Source organism: Dendroctonus ponderosae, unplaced genomic scaffold (assembly GCF_020466585.1).
Source record: "Dendroctonus ponderosae isolate FM_Combo_2020 unplaced genomic scaffold, Dpon_F_20191213v2 Dpon_F_20191213_5, whole genome shotgun sequence".
NCBI classification, from domain to species: Eukaryota; Metazoa; Arthropoda; class Insecta; order Coleoptera; family Curculionidae; genus Dendroctonus; species Dendroctonus ponderosae.
In genome coordinates, this window is record NW_026018715.1 from 4,758,003 (window position 1) to 4,778,268 (window position 20,266).

A 20,266-nucleotide genomic window follows, 5' to 3' on the forward strand; every position below is an offset into this window, starting at 1 on the left:
ATCAATCGATCAAGGTATTTTATTATTAGGAAGCCGAATTAGTTGGCTTGAAATAGAATTCGTATCGGTGAAATCTAACTTAAATTGTATGTTCAAGTGTTTTTTGAGCGTACGCAGTGTGTCGAAAATAAAATGGATTTGCAAGGGCAATAGCATAAATAATGAAACGTTGTACATTTGAGAGGTTAGTCATAAAATTAACAAAATTTAGTTTAGTTCGGGATTTATGATGGTCACAGTTCCAAATCTGATGGGTTTGTAGTATGAAAGTGTAATATGAATGTATAAATAAGATAAACATTTTTCAAATGCCTGTAACACGACCAGCAGAAAATTACAATTAAAAGATTCAGTTTTGACAAATCATTATTAACTTCATATTTGATTTAGAACTAGCCGTTAAGAGAAGAATTGAGCTACTGTAATCAATGCCAGAATCTTTCGAATCTATATACTGTCCAAATTTACGGATAAATTAATAAATAGTTTAACCGCCTTTTGAACATGAGGACAATTAAATATCTCGATAATGAACAGCCTTAAAAATACGCAAACTGTTTCTTCAGCAATGCTCGTTCCTTCTTAACTGACCCACTAAATGGTTAAGATTTATGCTTTGTACCAATTCAAGGGGATTCAGAATTTCAAACACCAATTTCTTTAGTGATAAAAGGATACACTTTCTTTTATTTAACAAAATCACCAGAAAATCTTCCATGTCTAAAAGTTCAAAAACTGTGTAAATTTATTGAATAATTGCTTAACAAATTCAGCTCAGCTTTAGCTCCAGACGAAAATGTTAGTGTGGATGAAAGCTTATTATTATTCCAAAGAAGGGTTGGTTGAAAATAGTTCATCCGCGTCAAAAGAGTTGGCTTTAGAATAAAATCCTTTGTTTTATATTCGGTTACATACGAGATTTTTTATATTTTGCGTTGGCGAAAGTACGTCATACACGGGTAAGTGTGGAGAGTATTACAGATTTGCTTATTTGCGTTGTCAATTTAACGGTGAGTTTCTCATAATTGTGTAAACTTAATAAACAAGTCAATAATTATAGTTAAATAGTAGTTCTGCACTTGCTCATTTAGTTCTGAAATGGTGGTAAACTCAGAATTTTTTTGAATGTGATTATAATTGTTTGAATGGGTTATTACATTGGGTGTTAACATTTTAGTCATATATTTCCAACATGTAGGACACCCAATTACAGGAAATACAAAAAAAGTATTGATATAGTTTTTTTATAAGAATCAAAGAATAACTAAAAATGTCACAATTTGCACTATAAATATTGAATAAATTACAAATCAAATTTATTGGTGCTCTGGTCAGCAAGTTAGTTCTAAGACGTTGGCAATGAAAAGTTAGTGAACATATTGCATGTAATCTAGTTCACTCAGTAACTTGATACCATTAACTTCATTATTTAAGAGTTTATTCAACTCCATTTTCCAACGATGAAGCCGCTCTTAATGCGTTTCAGGCAAATTTGTCTTATGCGAAAGTTAATAGGTTCTGAGGTACAGGGTGACAAAGTGTAAATAAAAATTTCTTTCTTCTGAATAGATTTTTAACCAGTTTTACTAGTACCACAAACATTTGTGTTTGAGGGTTTCTTAGATCGGCAAATCCAAATTCCCTATTGGTTGGCTTGTAGTTTATAGAGAGCGCAAGCTGCAATTGTCTGGAGCCATTTAAGACATCAGGACTTTTTAGCCTTTTCAAAAAGCGTCATACGCTTGGTACAATCACATTCTACGACATTTTTTRAACAAAACATCTGTACTTATTTYTCAMCGTTTCAATATTTCTCACCGTTTTCGAAAAATTTGTACATGTATTGAAGTCAGAGGAGATCATTTTGAACATTTATTATGAAATAATAATTTTCAAATGTTTTACTGTGTCCAAAAAGAAGTTGAAAATAGTTCTGAACGTGCCTAAATAAATACTGTCTAATGTTTGTTAAGTTTTCTTTAATAGAAAATTTGCCCAAAAAATTATTTTATTTGCATATCAAATTTGAGATAGATATCCAATAAGCTCAAAAAATTACTAGATGATTCAATGTGAAGTATCTCGAAAACGGTTAGAGATATCGACTTCGAACAAGTACACATGTTTTGTTTTTGTGACAATCTGATTTTACCAACCGTATAATGTGATTTTACCAACCGTATGACGATTGTTGAAGAGCCAAAAAAGGTGTGATGTCTTAAGTGGCTTCAGACTATTGCAGCTTTCGCCCTCTAGAATTTGAATTTGCCGATCTAAGAAACCCCCAAACACAAATTTTTGTGGTACTAGTAAAACTGGATAAAAATCTATTCAGAAAAAAACGAAATTTTTATTTACACTTTGACACCCTGTACCTCGGAATCTATTAACTTTCGCATAAGAAAAATTTGCCTGAAACGCAATATTTTGGGCTAAACAATATGTCAGTGAATTTTTTGACATTAGTTGAGAACAACCCTGTATATACCCGCAGCTGCTTCAACTACTGCTGCTCTCAGAACTGGAAATTGCAGCCAAAATCAACTCGATGGCGGCTTTAATACCAAAGAACCCAATTCTTAAGTCTTTAGCCTGAAATATAACCTACTTCCTACCACCTTCTCCCAAGAGGCTACAGGGCCTACCACTGTAAAATGCAGTAATTCATCAAGTTCAGACTTAGGAAAGATTGCGTATAAGAAAGACCAAAAGATCTAGCAAACTAACTTAAGGAAAAAGATCAAACACTAGCCGAAGTAGTGTTTGACATACATGTCTAAAACATCGTTCCATAATTTTAGCTTTGCAACATTTCACGTTGTAACACTGACAATATGATTCTCAACTCACTGTTTCCAATAAATATAATTAAAATATCGTTTGAACTTTAGGAATTTTCTGTTTTCCATACCCTCGTTTGAGCTATATTAAATTTTATGTAAAATTCCGTGAAATTGGATTTTATTTAAAGCAATAGGAAATGGCGGCGGTTTGAGATTTAAAATATTTGAAGCAATAGTAATTGATGAGTGCAAAATACAGTTTACCTGAAATTAATTTATTAAAAATCTCCAACAATGAACATATCGTGTTGTTTTGCCATTATGCTTTATCAGCAATTTTACCTTAATTCTTCGACGAGGTTCATATGATTGGAAACCAAAAAATCATGTTTAAACAAGTCAAAATGAAGCCAATAAAAATCGGTTTTGTCAAAAAGATACAAAGCATGACGTGAGATCTTGAGGGTATGTCGCTATTCGAGCATTCGATCATTTTTCATCCGAATCGTCAGGCAGCAAAGTGATATTTATTAAATAAAAAAAGTGAGGCGTGTAATTCACGGATAGCGATAAATTGGAAACCTAAAGGGGAACCTAAATAAATATTCTGGTGGGCTTTATATTTACTTTTTTAGGGCGTTTACTGTCAGTATCCCATAAATTTCATATCGGCATAGACGTTTCTGTTTTAAGTTATGAAAAATGATGAAGGCTCATAAATAATTTACCAAATCTTTGATAAAGTGGATTATTAATATATCTGTTAGAAACGTTATCAATCAAATAGTTCACGTACATCTGCGGAACCAATGCTACTGCTATTTCTCGATCCAGCTTCACTTGCGGATTCTGCGTGCATCTGCTGATCTCTCCTCATACGACGTTCGGCTCTTCTTTTGGCCACCTGTTGTGAAAACTGTATAAATATCAAACATTCTTTGGAACAGTTTTTAGTTAATGTTTGGTAAATTACGGAAACTCCAATATACTGGAGAGCAAGCAAATTCTCAATGAAAACAAAGGCACAAGTAACTTGTAATATTAAAATACAATGCTAATGTTTGCTTTCAATGAATTGTTTATCACATGCAGAGGTTCATTAAATCCATTACTTCAAGCTGCTAATTAATTTTAGTTAATTTAATTAAAACATGATCGAATTAAATACAATGGACAGAGTTCAGCTTTGTATAAAATTAGCGTGCGATAGTGTGTTCCAGCAATTTTAATTATTAAGAAAATTAACTAAATGTTTCACATCATAATTGCTTGAGTTTTTTATTATTTTTCAGTCAAATTGATTCAAGTATTTAAATATTTACATAATTTGTAAACTTACACCAGGACACCATCTGCATAAACACAAATTAGCATAAATCCACTTGAAGGATCTGGCCATTACATCCCCAATATTTGATAGATATAGTAGGAACAACGGCATGCCAATTATAGCATAAACTATGCTAGCTATTTTTCCGTCGGGAGTACGAGGCCAAATGTTTCCATAACCTGAAAACATAGTTTTAAGTATTCAAGAGGCTGGAAATTACAAATAATCTCTTCAGCACAGCTCAGTTTACACTATAAAAAAAAGTTAACAAGTTTTAAATGCAAATGAGGCTCCACAGATAGCTAATCCTACAACTGTTTTATTTATTATGTGCTTACTTTGGTAAGCACACAATAAATTTTGGTAACAATTTATATTTAACAATTATTTGGTCGTATTTATTCCTAAAGGTAATTTTGGAGGCATTTACAGGGTGAGCCAGTGATAAACGCTCAGCAGTCTAGATGGAAAAGAAATAAGCACTTGGCTGAACTCAAGTAAAGCGAAGGATGCACTTTGAAACGGCCCGAATGTCTGCGCACAATGACAACAATTTTTTTTATTGTATTACGTTTTAGTAGAGAAAACAGGGAACAAAAAGGGTTTTATATTCAATCAATTTAATTAGGAATTCGTTTAATGGGTGTTTATACCATTAAAATTGTTACAAGGTTTTTGTTGATTTGGCTAAGTTTTTTCAATACGTTACCGATGGCTAATAGATTCTATTCTCGAATAAGACAATTAAACTTTTATTAAACCATGATATAATTGTCTTGTTATTATAGTATAGAAATAAACAAAATACTCCGTGTCATCTAAAAATATTATTAAGTAGAACCAAAAACGGTGCAGTGAAAATATCAGTTTTCTAAAAATGTATTCAAGTTAGCTAATACCATCCTAAAGCAGTGGTATTTAGACTCACATGGAAAAAACTGGGACTGCCTCTATATGCTCGTCATAGATGAAAAAAATTCAAAATAAGAAAACGAAAAACGCAAGCATGTATTGAAATGAAACCATTCCTATGTTCGAACATGCAGCTTGAAAACTAAATTTGATTTAGCAAGTTATTTTCAAATATCTATTGTTTATAAAACACGCGATTTTTAACTAAAAATTATTGAAAAATATTGCTTTTGGTCGTTTAGTAAAAATGACTTAAAATGGAAGACGTAACGTTTAAAATAATCGAAAAATTAGAGGATTTGTGAGCTCAGGAATTAAAATTTCCTAGCTATAACACTTTCTCATATCCTCCCTAAATCGGAATCCAGCTTACTTAAGGAATAAGACAAAGGAAAAAAAGAGTAATTACGTATTATCGCTGACTTCTTCAATAGAAGTTTTGTGAAGAACATGTTGAACAATGACAAGTTCGCTTTACCCTCTACAGTTCAGCTAATTTCCATAACTTTCATGTGAGGACTTTCATGTGTAATTCCAGTTCACAGCAATATTTTGTGACCGTTTTATTTTTTACAAATTTTCTGCTTAAACGCAGCACATGACGTGCGAAATACCGATTTAGGACAGAATGTATGGTTTTATCTGGACGGCTATCATGCTAATTATAATTAAGTGAGTGTTAATTAATTGCAGTTTAAAGTAGACCCTTACTGTATATGTGAAATTCGGAACATATGCAATATTAGTCCAATTTTATCCAAAACTGTAGGGTGAGCCCTAAAACACATCCGAAACTCCAACGAAACCATGCAAATGTTGAACGCGTACCGGCCAAACCGATATTACAAAAGTTATCGCAGTGTATGCTTGCGCATATTAAATAGAAAAGTTTCTGTCATTAATCTAAGGAAATTTGTTGATGTACATGCTTTAATTTTTATAAATACTGTATTAAAACATCTTTTTTGCAAAGTTGTATATGGATAATATTTTAGCGCCGTTATTAGTTACTAATTAAATTACACAGACTGTCTGAGCGGTTGGGGATAGTTCGCACTACACATTGGTATCGGACATTTTATATTGTTATTTCAGTTTTCCACGGGCTGAATGCGATGTCTATTTTGTCTGAATGTAATTAATAACTTGTTAAGTTAATCCTTTTCGTGTAAGTCTAATCTGGACCGGGACCTAATCAAGTGAAGTGATATTTTTTTATGTACATCCAAGATACAACGGTTGTCAATCCGTTTCACATTAAGTAGCTACAGTTCGTTGCGGGCAAGTCTATTAATTACTAAATAGGAATTTGCGTATGTATTTGCCAAAACTATTTTGCCAAGATTCAATACATCATTTGAATCTCTACAATTTTCGCTTGCCTATTTAAATATCTATAAATATATATATATGCTGTTTCTCTCTTAGTCCACAAAAATTTATGAAAAAACGTTGAAACTTCAATTTTCCGAAGCAAAACAATATATTTCTGACTGCAAGTAGAAGCAACTGATACCATTAAGTAACAGTAATTTATTATAAACTATTTTATTTCACTTACTAATTCATTAATTCACCGTTAATATACGCTTATATTTTCTGTAGAGAAGCTGCGATATGTTATTTTATCTGTTTTATTATTTTTGTTATCAAGCAAAGCTTTAAGAAAAGTGTAATAAAATAGTCGAAAAAAGGATAAAGCGAAGAATATATAATTACTTTTACCGACCATTTTCAGAACCTAAAGACTTTCATTGATAAAACTCGGATTTGCAGGTCGTCATACCCGATTCGGCGTTTCAGATGATGGCGTTAGCTTAAGTGCACTTTAATCTCCATTATGTGCCGTTTTCGCCAACTTTGTAAAGCCGATAGTCTAATGCTCTTGACGATATTAAAGATCCTAATGACTTTCATTAGGCGTCACTTATTTTTCTATTTTGTTAGAATGTTTCTCAAAGACAAGCCGAATTAAGTTATCAACGTAAAATATTGTCTTAATATATAATCTGGGAAAATGCTTCCATTATTAGTTATTACTTCAAGTTTAAAACGTTTCCATTCGGACTGTATATGGTAGAACCAGCTGATGGTACCAAAACAATAATATAGTCAGTTAGAATTTTGAAGACGCCGCACAATGTGAGAAAATTGTTTTCTTGTTCGTGAACCTAATATCTCCAGATTGTGCCAACTGCTTTGGATGAAATTTGGCGCGCGTATATTTGACGTAATGTGGAATAAGGCAAAAATATGAGGAAGACCTAAAAATAATTTCTACAGCGGGCAAATTTTAGAGGAAATAGAGTATTGGACACTGTTTCCTATAAAGTGGATCATAGCCTATAGCAAAGGAAAATTTTTGTTGTGAGCCAAACAATGCTTGTTATGTATATTAATCTGCTGAACTTAAATATAAGCAAAAAAGTGTCTTCACATTATGAGTTTACCGAAAAAATCGATTAAAAAAATCGAAAAAATTTATTTTTTCGTAAAAAATTACAATTATTTTATTTTGTTGTTAAATTCTTCAGTATTCACACATAATTTTTATTCCCAGACAAGATGTTATAAATAAAACTAATAAATATGAAACTCCGTTCCGATACAATTGCGGAAAACTTCAGAAATTTACGAACTTTCTCAGATTTGTATGCAGAGAAAAAAATTCACTCTAGTTTTATAATTAGTTCTTCATCTGCTAAAGGCAGTACTCAAGAATTTTATAGGCCGATTCAATTTACAAACTGAAATCTGACTGTGAAATCAGGGGTTTTCCGTATTCTTTTGACATTTTATAGCAAGATATTATAGCATTTAATAGTTTTTACGAAACTACGATAAAACGTTCTACATTTTTATTTAGCGCAATTCAAATTTCAGAGTGAATTTTTTTCTGGATAGGAAACTGCAAAAATCCGTAATTTTCTGCGATGTTCCGCAGTTGCATCGGAAAATAATTTGATTTTTAGGTAGGAATACTGAAGAGGTTAACAACAATATAAAATAATTTTTAATTTACCACCAACAATCACGGTTTTCAGAGTTTAATTTAGTTTTGCGGAAATATCATAATCTGAAGTCGCATTTTTGCTTCGATTTGAGTTCAGCAGATTAAAATCCTTAACGAACATTGTTTGCGCAAAATAAATTTCCTTACTGTAAAGCTGTGATTGACTTTATAGCAAAAATGTAAAATGCCCTCCTCATGAGTTTGTCATAAGTAGCAATAATTTTTGGATTTTACTTATTTATTTTATTTTACCCTTATTCCACATAACGTCAGGTATTCTCGCTCCAAATTTGATCCACATTAGTTGGTTCAATCTTGAGATACTACGTTTACAAAGAAAAAAATGTTTACACTGTGAAAAAAATATTTTACGTTCTTTAAAATCTAACTGAATATTTGTCTTTCCAGTTTATATTTTCTTTGATACATTTTGAATTTATTCGAAAGTTTCTAATTTGGAAGGCGTTCAAAAGCCCACCGCTTTCCACTACTTGTACACACCAATATATACTTAAATAGAAATACATCATTTTGAAACGTGTCGATAATGTAGACAATCTAACTTATATGCTGAATATCTTGCACGTACAGTTCAGTGCAAGAATGTTACTCAATATAAATATTACAAGTAGCTCAGATAATCGTATCATTCCCTTGGTGTTAAATTTAATTAAGGCAGGAGCTAAGCGAGTTGCATCTGTTTAACAATTAGCCGCTCACACGTCCCGTATTAGATAACCCAGAAACACCATTAGCCGAATAGGGTTTTCGAAATATTGAATTTATGCTCGAGAATTCAAATGCCACTGTATGTGTGAAACGATTTTCTCAAACAGGATTTCCAATATCCTGTTAAGACCCGTGGATGTGTTGATAACCAGATTTATTATATCTGCTTGAAGCAAAAAAAGTACATACATTATTTGAGTAGGACATAAAGTGAATTAATAGTCATTAGCAATGAACACTTTGTAGCACTTTGAAACATTGGTAGCATTAGGAATAATGCGCTTTGCCGAATTCTGATAAACTCGAAACATTTTTCGGTTAATGATTGAAGCACAAAAAGGATTTAGCAAAGTCAATTACATAACAGTAAGTTATCAAACAAAACCAATCTTCAGGATTTATTATTAATACTATTTTATTTCAGTATAGGATAAATAAAAGACTAGAAATAAAAGCTCTTCTAAATAATTGATGTTACTTCCGAGGTTGTTAGAAAATGCCAAATTTTGCTGAAATTAATTGAGAAACTTCAAAACAATATCTCATAATTAAAATGAAAGGAAAAGTTGGAATATTTATTAAGGAACTAATTTTTCTCGAGAAACCGAGTTTGGAAAATGCCATCTGGGCTGCTAATTTATTTTTTTTTGTTCTACGACGGCCACAAAGTAATGCCGTTTTCTTGCTTTATTCACAGACATTTTTCTAACTCTATTGTTTATGAATGTTATCCAAATGTGCAAAAATTTTGCCACTTGAGAAGTGTTACGGCGAATTTGTCTTACAATCCCGTATCAAAGAAAGTCATGTAAGTTGGTATTTGAAAAATTGTCTATGATCTCATTGCAAAGAGGATAATATCTAAGCGAATACTTGAAAGCCCGGCGTCTGGCTGTTCGCTGCAATGTGTCAAAAAATTGTACAATTTTCCAACATGTTACCCTAAAGTACGTATATTGGGATTTTAAATATTCATCTCCATACGATATTCCAGCTATTTTATGTATTTTGCATAAGCATCAAATGTGGAGTGGGATAAATTTTCTGAAGAAGGTTTTAGCTGAAATAAAATTGGTATAAACTGGTACATAACTTTGAAGAACGACGATTCCATGTTGAACATTGAAACATTGGTCAACAAGAACCAACGAGTGTATTGAAGGAAAACGCGGCATTAAGAAACTATACTTGTTCATTTCGGATATGAATCCGCTCTTCAGATTCAATTTCGTGACTGCTTAGACTTTTGTAGCTATTACTTACCCACTTTAAAGCTCTGCCCAACTATCTAAAAACTACATTTTGAGGATGTTTCTCCTGTGCGAATATGTAAGGACACAACGAATTTCTTATTATGCTGTGCGCTGTTCACTTACTCGGATATATTTCTTAAGGCTTTGGTTATCAATACAAATTCAGTTGCACGCAAAACTTTAGTGAAATTAGCACCAAAGGATACATTTTCACCCTCTCCTTTATTGAAGCAAATATTTAGAGATCTCACGTCAAATTCTCACTGCTTCAAATTACGTTGTCTATATTATCGTCTTAATCTGTTTACAAATTTAACTGCCTAATGCCCCTGCCACATTAATAATCCGGATAATCTAAAGGCTGCAGGCAGTAAATTATGTGGGGTACATAGACAAGCCTCCATCTGGGTAGTGTGAATACTCTCTTACTGATTTATCTATGGGCCACAGGGTTTATTAAGATGCGACATTGATGCATGAATCCAAGGGGGTTTTCTTGCCGTTACCCAATACAAGTCAAATCACTCCAATATCTCGCGGATATTCAAATTCCAATCAGCTAGTTTATTTTGTCATTTTTATCAAAGTTTATATAGTTAAACTGAAAACTATTGATTGCGCCTAAGTTCAATTTGTGTACTGATTGATTGCTTTTGCTATTTTTTTTCATTCAAGTTATTGTAGGTACTTTAAGCACTATTTTTGGATAAAATATATTTTTTTGTTGATTGATTGCCCTTCGCATCGAACTCTTCAAGAGTGTATTTGTCAATGATCTCCTCCCGTGTAACTCATCTTTTACAATATTGAAAAATCTGTAGTATTCACTATTTTAAGGTGGCAAATAAAAAAATTAAATGCATCTGAATATTTTTCACGGAATCGCTTTGTCCATATGTTCTCAAAAATTCGTTAAATTTGCACAATGCTTTAAGTGGCATACGAATTAAATTGATTTGGAAAGACCAGGAAGGCTAGGGCGTAAATATTGCCAATATCAGATTACTTTTGGATGTAGAATGGATTGGGCCAGAATTCAACGTATAACAAATACTGCTAGCATCAATTTTTGTCATTTGATTTTCTGAGATCATGGAGTCACGTTTTGATGTTGAATTTAGGAACAAACTTAGACTTCCACTCCTCTTTCCTCCGATAATTTGGACAATTTAAGAAATGACAATAAAAACGCCTTTTCAAGCAACTGAAAACCTTACTAGAAGACCCTGCTAAAAGAAGGATAAGATGCAAATCATGCTTGTGTGAAGCAAATATGATAATACTATTTAAACATCTTATGAAATTTCTGCTGGATTCTACCAACGTTTTTATATTCGCTAAGTTAATTGAAGCTCTCAATTGATGCAAAAATAACTTTGGGGGTGTCCATAAATTTGTAAACACACTGTGTGTTCACTTCTTATCAGACCAAATAGCTTGTAATTCGCTGTAGACATTATAATTGCATCATTTGAGAATGCATTCAATAGAGGAGGATATGCTAATAGTTTCTCAAATTTATATCCTTCGTGAATAATCAAGCTATCATTTAGGAGTAACTAAACTATTAAATTAAGTCGAATAAACACACCCAGAAGACAAAAGCTACACCCTAACAACAAAAAATTAGGTTGCAGCTTAACAGAAGGTCCTGTTATCAGTTAATATTCATTGGGCCAAAGATTGCCTGTATAATTTTGAACATACTACTACACTCATCACATTAATTTATGACACGTTTAAGTCACTAATTAATTTTTTTAAGTGCGTTTGCAAATTACCGATATCAATTCTGTGTTAACTTTTTGCATGTGTTCTGTAAAATGTCTAATAATCTCATCCATAACTCTAGTATATGGCGCCATAGTAAATTGTGGTAACGAATCTAGGGCCTTGAGAATGGTCTAATTTAAGATCGAAACGTTGGCAGTATATCAAAATTTTGATTTTGAAAGACATTTTTCCACTGACCTGTATTTCACACTTTCAAACCCCAAAGATCTATATTATTTGTCTATTTTCTCAGAGATTAATAACATCTGTAAAATATTGCGAATTGAGCTCACGATATTTCTTCAAAGAAATGTGGACATGCATATGAATGTTTGCTCAGTTTTTAAAGAAAATAAACCAGAAATATCTTGCAATGTCCAATATGTAGACAAATGTAAGTTGTTTTGGTTGATCAAGTTTATCTATAAATGTTTCCTTTGCTGGAGGACTAAACTTATGGGGTTCATGACGCACAAGAACTACCGCTTAGGAACCAACGCAATTCCAAACCGCGGCTGTTTTAAACGTACTCACCAGCCCCTGTAGGTTATCTTCATTATCCGAGATCAGAATTGCTGCGTCTGCAATTTTTAGTTTCTCCTATAGTTTTGTCAATTAATAAATTTAATAATAGTGGCCTTAGGTTATCTCGCTGGACTATTCCAGATTTAATGTTTACTTCCGATGTCAATTCATCCTTGACTTTAATTTAATTTCGTTGTCGGTGTTAATGTCTCTTATTATCCCTACTAAACTGCTCGATTGTTTTTCTTCTTTAAGTAGTTTTAGCATTTGTCCTAATCTGACACTATCAAAAGCTTTAGTCAGTTCCACGAAGTACACGTAAGCAAGATTGTTATATTCAATTGCTTTCTCAGCAATTTATCTGACTATGAGAATTGCATCAATGGTTGACCTATTTTGCCGAAAGCCTTGTTTTTCTTCACTTATTGTATATTCGTTAGTGATTCTATTGCCGACTATCTTCGTTAGCAATTCTATTGTTGTGTTAAGCAAGTTGAACGTACGGCAGTTGCTAGAATTCTTCTTATTTTCTTTTTTGTATATTGGTATTTTAATGCTTGTTTTCCATTGGTTTGGTACTCCGTATATGCAATTTTCTGAAAAAGCACATCAATATTTTTAATTATTATTTATCCTCTATATTTGAGGAGCTCATTACGCCATCACGTCCTGGGGTTTTTATTTTTTTTAATTTTCCGTGGTATTCCTGAGTTCTTCGCTTGTAATTTCTATAACGTTGTTGAACCCCACGTATAACGTCTTCCCCGCCAACTGCATCTTCGCATCTTCATTATTCCCTTCATTGAAGCGTTCTTTGATGCAAGCTGTCCATTGTTTTGTTTCTATATTATTGAAGTTGTTATCATCATTAGTAGCTTGTTTTCTATCTTTAAGAATGTTCAACACTTTGCTTTGCGCTCCATAAACGTCGTGTTTCATCTCTTTCGGAAACCGTATCCAATTTTCTCTTTTCAGGTTTCTTATCCTAGAGTTTACATGGTTGGCTAAATATTTAAATAGATAAACTCTATAAACACGCAGACAACATGCACAACACATTCTCACACGACCTTCGCCAATATAACTACTTCATTTGATCATTGAGACAGTTACAGTCAATATGCATGCATATATTTAGCCGTGGCAAAGCTCCTATTAGCTAATTATTTTAGCTTTGAAGTCAAAATGTGGAACTACTTGCAGTCGGCAAAGGGGTATTACAACACTTCCGCTCACAGCGCTAATGGAATGGCAGCCAATTCCCAATCTGACTAGTTCTTATTGCTTTCCAGACATTCGGCCACTTCTTGTATGGATCCAAATGTGTGTTTCCACTTTTAATCGTTTAACTTTGCTACAACATTAGCAATCTAGGTCACGTAAAGGCAGCTGGCAGTAAATTATGCGAGATACATAACCGAGACTACAAGTGGAAAGGGAGTGCGAATGCTCCTGGAGTGATTTATTTGGAGGACACCAGTTTTATTAACATGTGACGTTGATGCATGAGAACAGGCACTTTTTTCTTGCAGCTGGCTGACTAATACATACAAATTCGTTTAGATAAGCGCCGCTTTGCAAAATGGGTTTATTTTTTACATTATCACTCTGATGAATGTGTAATATACCAAATTGATTTTTCGTTACACTTCACAGCTCCGGTTTTATGTCCCAATAGGTAGCCAGCCTATTTGAAAGTTATTAAGCAGATAGAAGAGAATTTTGCTGAAAAATCGCTGCTCCAAGAAACCCGAAGTACCAAATAGGGCAAAACCAAATTATTACTCTGAATACCTTGATTATTTGATTGTGAATGCCAAAATTGCTTTCAGAAATTTTGGAAGGGTTCAATTTTTCTATGAATGGAACCACGAGTAGCAGAAATATTAAATGTGCCTACATGAAGGCGAAAAGAGGGTGCGATTCCTTGAGTACCAACGGATGTAAAAGTGGCATACTCTATAATAAGTAACATAATTAAGGCATATTTTAATGTTAATACAAATTATCGATTAACGATTTTTGTACTGCGTGATTCAAATTTGGCGCATTCATCCGGAGGTGTTATCTAGGACTATTAAGACACTGGAATAACAATAATAAAATATATATTCACATAAAACTTAGTAAGAGACTTGAATCAGGGCGCATCCGCAAATGAAATTTCTCTCACTAATAACGTTCCGTTAATACTTGTTACTATATACGAGAATCCTACGAAAAACGGGTGAAACCAAACTGAACATTGAAAACAAAGCTTTATTTTAGATCTGAAATTCCAACTATGTCAGTGCAGTGCGCTAGCACTTAGAATAATTTCGTTTTCGAATAGAGTTCCTAAGGTCTAAAGGTCCTAACGATATGTAAAAAACCTGCATATCAATCTGTACTAATTACATGAGCTTTTCGTTTATCAAACTGTAACAGAACATCTTTCAAAAGAGCTGCTGAAATCCTGTTCATAACAACACTTTACAACATCAGTTGTTTATAGTATACAAGCGTAAAGTCAAAGTGTTTAGAAAAAAAGTGATAGAACGGGAGCCATCTTACCGTTCTTCAAACTATTGTAAAACATGATAAGGAGATCATTCAAAAGTTCGAGATCAAGACAACGATGAACGAAAGTTTTAAATAGGTTATGAGGCTTGTTTACCACGTATAATCAAGATCAAAATGGCATTAATCGTTTCTAATGAATGCTGGCTTCAATATGAGTTCAATAGCCAGTTGCTACCATTTTCGATTTTTTTGTCATCTCTCACGTTCTCATAAGAATCAATGTTCACAATGAAGAACACATACTGAATTCGGCTCGTTTCATATAGAAAGTTTAGCCAATTTAGACTCATGCACAAGAAGGGTAAACTTCCTTGCACGACATTGTTATACATTTGATGTTTTTAAGAACATAAATGCAAATAGAACCACAATTGTGAGTTAAGTTAACTTATTTATGAAAATAAAAATATTTGCTGTAGTGAGTTTTCATGGAAAGTGGTTCGTATTGCAATAAAATGTATAACACATTCAAAAAAATGATCCAAGTTTAGCCACTTTGCCACGAAGACAAGAATTTTGTCGGCATTGATGATCCGAAAAAGAAATCATGATAGTCCAAATTTCGAGGTCCGCTTACCTCAGGCAACCCCCACGACCGAGCCTAATAGGCTCGAAACCACTTTGCAATGTTTAATATGTGCAACTTTGTAACGAATTTCATTAATAAACAAATTTTACTTCAATAGTAAATATCAGTAGATTAATAAAAATATCAGCAAAATCACGTTCCAATAAAAACCAAAACAACATATTTTTCAAACTATCTTTGCGAAAGCTATAGTAACTTCAGTAGGTGGTATTAAAATTTTGATATTTAACAGAATATAAAATGTTTCCATCTTTTGTCCACTTTCCCACTGTCCACTAGAAATATTATGAAATTTAAACTGACTTTAGACTTGCTTATCGGTGAACATGTTTCTTGCAAACTTGAAATGTGTGCTAGAGTAGGCAAAATTAATGCATATTCTGATAGTTTTGCCTGCTTTTACCTTACTTTGTACTAATGTAATTAGCATTACTGAGTTTTATAGTCAAATTTAGTTGATTCAATGGAAATTTGGGTTGCTAATGTAATTATGTTAATAATTATCTGCTATTGATCAAACTAGTATTATAAATATTATCCATCCCACAATACTAATTCCAAAAAAAATGTGATTGATAAATTTTAATATTAATCATTATTACATCCTCACTTAACGTCTGAAATATTTTTATTATATTTAAGAAAAACTGTGCCCTTAAGTATCATGGAATGTGACCGCTTTCTATATGAAAGATGTCGGAATTTGGAGTTTTGTAGTAACAAAGTACTACTCGTATCATAACAGGCGTAAACAGGTTGTTCCTTGTCGTTAGCCAACAGTATTTGGCAAGACTTTGAGATTTTGTTACTTAATTAGAGGTAGAAACAAAAATGTCATCAATCTGATGATAGCGAACACAACTCGCAAACATTTCCAGGAAATCTGCCCATTGTTCACTCAAAATAAAAAAACGTTCCAAGATCTGTTGCCAGTTTAAATTATTATAACTGTATCAGGCTGCAATTTGAACGTAGCGAAATTTTAGATTTGAAAGTGATCATGTTTAAAGTCGATACCGCTAAGTTAACTGGTTATAATCTTTATTTGATAGTAATGTAACAATAGATGAAAATAATATAATCCACCCCAAAACAGAAGTTTCTATTTATTTGTGATCAAAAATTTATTCCGACTGATATTTTTTCTAACTTACATCATACACAAACAATTATTATTAATAATGCTTTGAGGTACAATGGCAAAAATAAATTGGTATAGAATTCCTGCAAGAAAATCCCGTGTCTCTCAGAACGAAAATGCTGCATAATTTATTGAACCTGTCTGCATATTTTATGGGAAAATGTGTCGACATTTTTATGGATGAAAGAAATTTATAGGCGGCTAATAGGACATTTAGATGACATATGAAACATATATGGTAATAACGCCTCGTACGGAAAATGGAAAAACTGACCGACATTTTCTCAAGATGTTTGAGAAATGATGATGTTTCCTCAAAGGTTTGCTTCAGATTTCTGAATTGATGGAAGCGTGAAAATATCGCTTCTTTTTTTTTGCTTTTTAATTATCTTATCTGTTGTTTTACTGACCAGTACCCAAACTGACAAACAGAAACTTAATTTGTGTAAACCTTTTCCTTTGAAGACAAACAGCAGTAGAAAGTGTTTGTCAACATGGCATCAATTAATTATTTTGAAACAACGGTTTTAAAATAATATTGATTCTTTGTTATATCGAAATATTTAATCACAAATTATTTTTTTGCAGCTTAAGGCGACCGAGAGATTTGTTATATTTTTCAAAAAGCAATTAAATCGTGTCAAGCGGAAATTCAAATTCCAAAAGTTAATTGAAACCATTCATAATAATTAACAATAGAATGTTTCATGTAGTGTATGATTTAAAAAGTTATTTGAAAAGAATCATCCATTAAAACCAACTGTTGAGTGATTAGATTAAATATTAGTAAAAAGAAAATGATTAGATTAAATATTAGTAAAAAGAAAAATGTTATAAAGACATTGATAAACAGAGTTTATCAATGTCAAGTCATAAGTGTTATCAATCTAAGAGCAGAATAATTTTCACTTGCCGTATTGAAACGATAGCTTGGCTCAAACTAAACCATAACTTGTTTTCATTAGTAGAGCAAATGTTAATTAAATTAAGAAAATTTATTCCTTAGGGATAACAATATAAACAAGAAATCTCACGGGAAGTTGTCTGATTTATGAAGCAATTGTTTGTCCTATTGAAAAGCCAATTTTGAAGAGTTATATTTCAATAACCCACTTTTAACATTAAGAGTTAAATTGTATAATTAGGAAGGATTAACGCCACCAGCAATTAAAAACAAACGCCTTGTAGACATATCGTGCGTTTGAAATATTTTAATTCGTAATATTCAGAGATTATTAAATAAAGTGCTTTCTGAAATTTCTTGATGTAATTGCGGTTTTACTCTTGCTTTTATTCTTTTAGGCAAATCAGTTCTAGGTTTTCAACTCTCTCTTAATTAAATAATGTAAGTGGTAATATGACCGCAGTATTTAACCTGTGGAGGATTGAGTTGTAAATTGTATAATAAAAATTAATGGAAATGGTACAGACCGCAAGAGCTTTTGGTCTAATTATTCAACAATATTTTAATGTGAGTGAATGTATTGTAACGATTTATCTGGTCCCAATGTTTGGTGTTCTGGCAAGCCAAACACTGATTTGTCAGACGCCACTTTTTGTCCTAAACTCAACAAATCTGCCCTAGAAAAATCACATTATATTATTTCAGTAACAATATCAAATAACCTGCAACACTTAATCAAAAGTAGAAATCACAGCCTATGAATAAAACTAATATAAGTTTTCGCTTTTAAAACTTCAAAATGTACACAATTATGTTTTTTTTTTCAGTATATTTTCTGCTCTTGGTGCAATTCCGAAGCAATCAATTATTTAGGGTTAATTTGATATGGTTCATTTACAATGATAAAGCTAGTTAATGTGTGTGATTACGATGTTCGCACTCTGCGTTACAGAAATCAATCAACCAATAAACATATTCAATTCTGCGGTGATTTAGCAAACTATTTGCATCCAATATGGATTATGTCGTTGTAACTGTTTCCATCCTACATGGATTATCTAGCTGTTTTACCGATGGATCGACATTTTCCGAAGCTACCAAACGCATAAAGGTGCCAAATGCATAGAAGCCACACATATTTGAAACTTTACTTATTAGACCGCCAACAAAAACTCAAGTGGCTTTCTTTTCAACAAGACGAATAATAAATATGAGGAAACGGAATTCACTTAAACGGCTTTGCTAACGTTATGGGATCAGAAGGCACGGTAATAATAAGATACACGTTCCACCTATAAGAGCCGGTATCAAACTTATACTTCTCAAGGGGGCAACTCATCAGTCCCAGATAAGATATTTTATATTTAGTGCATATAAAAAACAGACAAAAAAATTATGAATTTTAATTGTGCATTGCAGTTGCAAACTGGCTCATTTCCGTAATGTTTTGGGCCGCGTCTACTGCATTATTTTAAAAAATAAACACAATTTTCAAAACATCTCTTTACGTTGCAATGTATTTAATTATTTGAAACATTTTGTTGTACACATTAAAGTAAGAAGTATGTTAGCTTGAAACTCAATATTCTGATTAATTGTTAATTTGAAGTGAATAATAAACAACAAAGCCATGATAATTGAAGTGAATTCAAACCATTAGCATTTAAAAAAAGTAATTAACAACTAGCCCCTACTTTCACATGCTGGTACTATATCGAAAGAAATTGAAAATTATTTTCACTCATTCATTAAAAATGTTTGAGTTTGAGTTTAAAACAAATTTTATAGTTATTCAAACTACAGTTTGGTTGCGAATAGGGTGAAATCCTGTGGCCAAAGCAGTAACATAATAACATAACAAATGCAAACATTCCAATTTTTGTAGTGTTAAAGCATTGTTTATTTTCAAATAAGCAAGTTGTCTTTCAACAAACCAATTAATTGTTGTTAGTTGACGATTATAACGGCTCTATTACACAAATTGACATGAGAACACTGCTTGCTCTTTTTTGCATTTACCACTTATAAACGGCTATAAAGTATAAACAAAAGAAAATGTAAAGAGCTGCCTTAGAACAATGCCTCGGGAGGGTGAACAACACCCGAAATATAAAAATCAAATGTACATTCAAAATCTAAAAACACATTGAAAAAAATATCCATAATTTAAAACTATTCACATAAAAATATATTAACAATGTGTCAAACTTTAGTACTAAATTAATAACTGATATTTTAGCTGCATTTCAACTGTAAAATTGCTCGAGTTTTTCCAAAAAATTATAGTTTTAATTTTGAAATTACCCAATTATTTTACTTCTTAATGGTAGTAATTTTACCATCGAATTGACAGTTAATTTTCTAAACTTGCGGCGTTGAGTTCAACACGGATTTCGGCCACATTAAGCGAAAATAAATACGAACGTCTGGCAAAACTTCATTTTTCTAGCAGAGTTCATATCGATATGTGAAAATTACGAGTTACAATTTTCGCATTGAAAGAATTAAAATCGCTGTTGGATAAATGGTTAGTTATAGATTCTATCCAGTCGTTATAAATTTTGCATATTTTTTAAGCTTTTCAAGATTTGCTTTCACTATGTCAGTTAGAAAGTTTTCTAAAAATTGCAAATTGCATAGTTTTAAATTTTAAACTCAAAGGAAATTACAAAAAATCAGAGAATGAAAGGCAAAAATACGGCTATATTTTTGTCATCATTATTCCAGACGAATTATGATTGTGGTTAGTTGA

The 20,266-nt window shown here is 32.2% G+C and overlaps 1 protein-coding gene across 2 annotated transcripts in view; it reads right to left on the reverse strand.

Moving 5' to 3' along the window:
- Positions 1 to 20,266, reverse strand: part of LOC109541326 (potassium channel subfamily K member 18) — a 64,820-nt gene that overhangs the window by 14,139 nt on the left and 30,415 nt on the right. For both annotated transcript variants that reach the window (XM_019910156.2, XM_019910155.2), the window contains exons 5-6: positions 4,123 to 4,292; positions 3,580 to 3,687 (exon numbers count right to left, since the gene is read on the reverse strand). In XM_019910156.2, the coding sequence (XP_019765715.1) occupies positions 3,580 to 3,687; positions 4,123 to 4,292 (278 nt within the window). The remainder of the gene's footprint in view (positions 1 to 3,579; positions 3,688 to 4,122; positions 4,293 to 20,266) is intronic.